The sequence below is a fragment of the Calypte anna genome, unplaced genomic scaffold, assembly GCF_003957555.1.
Source record: "Calypte anna isolate BGI_N300 unplaced genomic scaffold, bCalAnn1_v1.p scaffold_87_arrow_ctg1, whole genome shotgun sequence".
NCBI lineage: Eukaryota > Metazoa > Chordata > Aves > Apodiformes > Trochilidae > Calypte > Calypte anna.
Genome location: NW_022045535.1, coordinates 117,226 through 123,802, shown reverse-complemented (window position 1 = coordinate 123,802; position 6,577 = coordinate 117,226). Strand labels below are relative to the sequence as shown.

The following is a 6,577-nucleotide window of genomic DNA, read 5'->3' as shown; positions in this document are numbered from 1 at the left end:
ACCACAGCTCTCCAAGGCCCCGTTGGTGACTTGTTACAACCTTGGCCAAAGATGCTCCAGATTCTTGCGGGAGGGTCCTGGTCTCCCCCCGCTTCCCCAGAGCTGGAGGACGGAGGAAGGAGAGGGTCTAGCACAGCTATTTACACCGTTGATTTCGTAGGGCAGCTCTTGCTTTTTGGAAGGTGGGGAGCCCAGAGTCACCCAGGCACCCGGGCGGCCCCCGTTGATCTCTCCATCCTTATCTGATGCTCTTTTTGCTAGTGGTGGTCTTGGAAACGATCCTCACGCTGCCTCCCGTGCTGGAGCTGATGCCTCGGCTGCTGCCAGAGCTGAAGGTGCTGCCTCCACCATAGCTCAGCCCCCCACCAAACCCCCCACTTCCCCCGAACCCTCCGCTCCCGCCGCCGAAGCCGCTGCCAATACTGTAACCGCCGCTGCCGCCACCGCCGCCTCCCATGCAGAGACCCCCGCCCAGACCTCCGCCCATGCCCAGGCTGCTGCCTCCGTAGCTCATCCCGCTGGAGCTGCTGACCACGGCTGCAGGAGATGGAAAACCCACCTTAAGGTCCTGCTGGTGCCCAGGGTGGGGGGGATCAAGCACAAGGGGTGTGAAGGGGGGGTGATACTTACAGACGCTCACGGCTCCGACTCCCTCTCCAGCGAGTCTGTTGGGAAAGGGAAATATAATAAACAATAATGGCAAAGCACAGGGAGGATATGATAGTAACCACTGGGATCATCATATTAGGCTTTTGTGGCCCCCACCAGAGCCTGTCACCTGGTGGGGTCTGCATGGCAGGTGGAAGTGATACCGCTCATTTTTCTTGCATCAGGTTCCTAGAGCTGCAGAAACTCATCTTTTCCCAGAGAGCTCACAATTTAAAATATCCCCCTCTCTGCCCTCGTTCCACATCTTGATGCTCTTTTGTATCTTTGCCAACGTGGTGCTTTAGCCCATTGGGGTGAGCTCTCTCTTTGAGCCCATTGAGATGCACCCAGCTCTGGAGAGCAGCACACAAGAGGTCCATGTGCTTGTCCTCACCTGCTCTCCTCTCCTTCCAGCAGCTTCCTGTAGGTTGCAATCTCGATGTCCAGGGCCAGCTTGACGTTCATCAGCTCCTGGTACTCCCGGAGTTGTCGGGCCAGGTCAGCCTTAGCCTTCTGCAGAGCATCTTCCAGCTCAGACAGTTTGGCCTTGGCATCCTTGAGAGCCATCTCCCCACGTTCCTCTGCCTCGGCAATGGCTGCTTGGAGGTTGGCACACTAGAAAAAAAGGGAAAGAGAAATTTGTTTAACTTGGGCTGTGCCAAACTGCTCTCCTGGAATTGTAGACACTGCCTCCCAGCAGAGCACTGGGAGCTCCTGATGGGCCACTGGGAACGTGCCATGGGGTGGGAGACTGGGGAGCTGCAGCCATGATCCAAGCAAAGGATCAACATCTACAGCTCTCTGCTTTCCAGCCACCTTCCCAGGGGTGGCTCAGTAGCTCACAGTTGCTTCCCCAGCAAAATAGGAGCTTTCACAGCACATCTTTACACTGAGAGCCCTTCTGTGGTGGGCAGAGACAAGAGGTGGCTTTGTCCCCTTTAATTCAGGGGAGGAAGCTTGGCCTTCCTGTCCTGCTCCAATTCCAGGAGCTGTTTCTTTCCTCCATGCCAGGTCACCACCACCTCCTCCCTGCCCTCCACCAGGCAGCAGCTGCTCTGCAGGAACACCTCGTGTTACCTGTTTCTTCACGCTCTCGATCTCATTCCGCAGCCTCTGGACCATCCGGTTGATCTCTGAAATTTCTATCTTGGTGTTCCGGAGGTCGTCCCCGTGCCTCCCAGCAGAGACCTGGAGCTCCTCATACTGATGGAGAAAGGAGAGAGTGCTGGTCAGGCACCACAGGGCTCAGGGAAGAGTGCACAAAGTCTGGGTGTGGGGTAAGAATGGGCAACAACAACTCTCTGAGCATCCTGCCCATGGAATAACAGTGTTTGACCTTGGTTATCAGTGTCTGCTAAGGCAGCAGCTATTGCATGGTGTGGAGAACCTGTGCTGTTAAGACCTTGGAAGGGAAAGAGGAGTGCTCTGGATCCAGTGACTCCTAGGGTCAAGGCATTGAAGCACCTTGTCCCTTGGTTTTGCCACAAGGAATATAAAGGTGGCCAAGAGCAGCTGTCCATGGGCAAGCACAGGATCTGTACATGAGAGCTGATGGCAACACGCACAGAAAACAAATGAACCTCTGGTGTAATGTTGGGATCCTTCCTCCCTTAGTCCCACCATCCCTTCTCTAGTGTGACACCAAAAAAAATCCATCTCCCAGCCTGGTTACCCACCTTGTTTTGGTACCAAGCCTCAGCCTCTGCCCGGCTCCGGTTGGCGATGTCCTCGTACTGCGCCTTGACCTCTGCGATGATGCTGTTGAGGTCCAGGCTTCGGTTGTTGTCCATGGACAGCACCACGGAGGTGTCAGATACTTGCTGCTGCATTTGAGACAATTCCTGCAGAAGATGGGAAAAATGGTCTGGTGTCAGGTGGAACCCACACAGACCAGAGATGCTGGGGAACCCCCACCCCTGAGCCATTTTCTTGCATTCCCACTGCTCTGTCTCTAACAATTTACCCTTTTCTATCTCTTTCCTGCATTATACTTCTAAAAAGGCAGTGGCCACCTGCTCTCCTACTGCACTGAGCTTGGTGGCCAGAGCTCAGGGCCACGGAGAGCTGCAGAGCAGGGAGCTGTGGAGATGCTGTCATGGGGAGAGCTGAGTGCTTACCGCTTCGTAGAGAGCTCGCAGGAAGTTAATCTCATCTGCCAGCCCATCTGCTTTGGCCTGCAGCTCCACCTTGTTCATATAAGCACCATCCACATCCTAAAGAAAAGAAGAACAAAGACTTCCGAGGTCTGTTATGCTTTAAACTTATTTTTATACTGATCTGATCAACGTGGGTTTTGTCTTTGGACATTTACTGTGAGCCAGAACCAGATTCTTGGGCAGAAGGCAAAGCTCTGGCTCTTGTGGATGTGACCCAAGACAGAGTTGAGCAGAGCCACAAGAGTTGAGATGATTTGCAACTGCAGCCAGAGGAGGAATCTTCAGAAAACAGATCCATCAGCATGGAGAAGGTTCTGTCCATTTGTGGCCTTAGGAGAAACCAGCCCATACTTACTCCTAGACCTGCCAACATCAGAGCTGATCCTACCGTGGAGCTGGAGGACCCCAGCTCAGCTTTCCTTGAAGTCTGTGCATGCCAAGTTAATTTCATTGCCCATCCTCTAATTCCCAGTTCACTCACCTTCTTCAGGACCACAAACTCATTCTCTGCACCGGTGCGCCGGTTGATCTCATCTTCATATCTGGCAGGAGAAAAGAGTGCAAGGATTTGAGTGGAAATGAAGAGAAAGACAGCGTGGAAAGAAGAGATGAGACCATTGCAGTCCCATTTGTTGCTGCTCTCAGAAATCTCCCTCACTCCAGAGCAGAAGCAGAGCAGAGCCTGCAAGACTCCACGGTGTGAGCAGTCCCAGCTAAAATTAATAGATTTTAATCACTGCTCATCCATAACTGTGTGCAGGGTCAGGAGGGAGCAGGAGGAGGTATTCCTGGTGACCTTTGCCCACAGCAAAGTTATGCAAAAGGCTTTCAACAAAGCTGCATTGCAATACCTACAAATATATAATAATGTAATAGTTTGATATTTGATATTACAATGGTGCTAATGGCTCTGAATCGTTTGCTGGAGCATTTAATTTAAAAAAAAAAAAAAAAGGTCTGTGATTCTTTAGCAGTGGTTGTGAAAGCACAGATCATTATGTCTCGGATTGCTTCTGTGGAAGATTTTATGGCTCTGAGCAACATCCTCTCATCAGATAATCAGGGCAGGGCTTAGCTAGAAAGTAGACAAAACAGGGAGGTTGTTGAGGCAAAGACCTGGATTTTCAGGGCAGGTTCATGCCAGTCCTCCAAGTAATATTGGCAGAGACATCACTGCAGATGGATTGCTGAGCGGACATGGGAAGAAATGGAAATTACCCAGTGGACTGGAAAACAACTCTAGACTTGAAATAAAACATATCCTCTTTTCCAGGCAGTGGCTCCAAAACTCAGACAATATTATTTGTCTTTTTTGTCCTGATGGGTATTTTTAAAAGCCTATGAAACAGACCAAGACCTACAGCACACCAGAAGCTATGTGAGTCTATCCTGTCAGTTCTAAGTGTCAGCTCCCCATTCCCACCCCAAAAAATGTGTCTCTCCACATTCTTAACTATCTAGTATAAACATATTACAGGCCTCCGGGGTGTTTTTCTCAGATTTTCACTAGGCCAGATCTGGTTGAATAAGGGAGAGATTGTTCTCACCAGACTCCATCCAACTAATACCAAACGGCCTCGCCTAAAAAAAAACAAAACACCTAAATGTCCCTTTTAGTCTGCAGATGCTGACTGGTGTGTCCTTAACGTGACTCATCCCACCTCCTCTGGACACTTCATCTCGGGGTGGCATTAATTGCTTCCCCAGGGAAATCGTTTTCTTTGACAAGGGTGGGGCTGAGCAAGGCCGAGCGCATCCAGGTCACCTGGCTGTCTGGAAAGGTTGGGATTTCCTTTGCAAAAAAGAGAAATGGGAGATTTGGGATCTGGTAACTCATGGTTTTGTTTCATCCATTTTTTCATGCCCCTTGTACCCATGAGTTATGCATTTTTCCATCTCCAGGTGTTTTATTTTGGGAGGGATCAGACCGTGACCTCCGCTACACCCGAGCAGCTTCCCACGGGTGCCTGGATTCTGTGCTAAGTGCTGATCCAGCATGTAAAAGAAACCTGACATGACCAGAGGTGATTCTGAGATCAAGCTTCGCTTTTATGTGTTCGTTTTGCAAACTGGAAGAGGAACACACAGGTGTTCACCAGTGAGCACAAACCACCTGCCCTGATTTTCCTGTCTGTGTTACAGAGCACAATTTCTTACTTGTTCTTGAAGTCTTCCACCATGTCCTGCATGTTCCTCAGCTCAGAGTCCAACCTTCCCCTCTCTCCCATCAGGCTGTCCAGCTGTCGCCTGAGGTTGTTGACATAGGCTTCAAAAAGGGGGTCAAGGGACTTCCTGGTGACTGTGTGACCTTGCTCTTGGAGGAGGCTCCACTTGGTCTCCAGCACTTTGTTTTGCTGCTCCAAAAAGCGCACCTGGGGAGAAAGGAAACCAGAGAGGTGCTGAACCCAGGTGAACAATGTGCAAAAAACCTCACTGCCAGGAAAAAGAGGGATCATTCAGCACGGAAAGAAAAGGTCAAGAGACACCGGGACTATTGAAAGAAAATTAGTAGGGTCTTCCTGATTTAAGGCAACAAATTATCAAAAGTACCAAAAGCAGCCAAGGATTCTAGAGAGATTTTTCAAGAGCTAATAAAGCAGGCCAAACACTCGTATTTGCAATTTTATGTGCTTTTCCACCCACTCATCCCCTCTGGCTGGATCAAGTTGGTGTTATCCCGTTGAGTTGTGTAGAGTTTTGCCAATTTACAACCAGTAGAAGATCCATCTGGCCCCCATGATGTTTTATACTGGGAGATTTATTTTTTTCAATAAAACAAGGCACTGAAAAACTCATCCTTGCAAAGAGGCAACATAAGGCAGTTCTTAGTTTTCAGCCAAGCCTACGCTGCCTGTCAGCTGGGATTGGTTTAGGCAAGCCCCAAAATCCAAAGTTTCTTCCTGTTGTTCTTTCCCAAGGCAATGCACGACTTGATGTTTGGGACTCAACTCTCACCTTGTCGATGAAGGAGGCGAATTTGTTGTTGAGGGTCTTGATCTGCTCCCTCTCCTGTGTTCGCACCTTCTGGATTTCTGGGTCGATGTCCAGCTTGAGCGGTGCCAGGAGGCTCTGGTTGATGGTCACTTCATGGATGCCACCAGGTGGGCAAACGGGAAACCCTGGGCCACCACGACCACCAAATCCAGGACCCCCCATCCCAAATCCACTGCCTAGCCCGTAGCCACCACCACCACCAGCTCCTCCTAAGCCAAAACCAGCGCCTGCTCCACCACCATAGCCAAGACCAAAGCCAGCTCCTCCACCAAAGCTGTAGCCACCACCAGCTCCGCTCCGGAGACCTCCACCAACTGAGCTGTAGGAAATTCTTTTGCTTCCACCCAGGTTATAGAGACTTCTGCTGCCAAAGCCACCACCAGCTCCGAAGCCTCCTCCACCTCCGGCTCTTCCTCCTCCAACTCTGGAGACAGAGACGGAGCTAAAACTGCTCCTGGAACCACTGCCACCTCCTACAATAGCAGAGCCTGAGCTAAAGCCCCTCATGCCTCCTCCGGTAGATGATCTGAAAGAGATCCGACTCATGGTGGCTTGTTGAGTTAGAAATGCAAAGAGCAAGAGAAGGGGAAGAAAAAAAAAGGCTGGTGAAGAAAAGCTGTGCAGCAGGAAAAGAGCAGAGGGCAACGGAGACAGAAACCCCTGTGATGGGAGCGCTCGGGAGCCTCCTCTTTTATCTGCTTGGAAAACTTGGCACGGGAATTCAGAACTTGACGTGCCTTGCAGCAACTTGCCTTGTCAAACACACCTCAGCTCCAGCA

The 6,577-nt window shown here is 50.6% G+C and overlaps 1 protein-coding gene across 2 annotated transcripts; it reads right to left on the bottom strand.

The window, feature by feature from the left end:
• Positions 1-238: 238 nt before the first annotated feature.
• LOC103528979 (keratin, type II cytoskeletal 5) lies at positions 239-6,344 on the bottom strand. 2 transcript variants are annotated; one of them, XM_030468898.1, is made up of 10 exons: positions 5,760-6,344; positions 4,962-5,176; positions 3,286-3,346; positions 2,766-2,861; positions 2,325-2,489; positions 1,726-1,851; positions 1,043-1,263; positions 631-665; positions 430-537; positions 239-312 (listed from the first exon to the last, which is right to left on the bottom strand). In XM_030468898.1, exons 1-10 carry the CDS (start codon positions 6,342-6,344, stop codon positions 239-241), a joined length of 1,686 nt encoding a protein of 561 aa, XP_030324758.1. The 2 variants fall into 2 exon arrangements, with proteins under 2 accessions (XP_030324758.1, XP_030324757.1); XM_030468897.1 differs by having other exon boundaries at positions 239-537.
• Between the last annotated feature and the right edge of the window lie 233 nt (positions 6,345-6,577).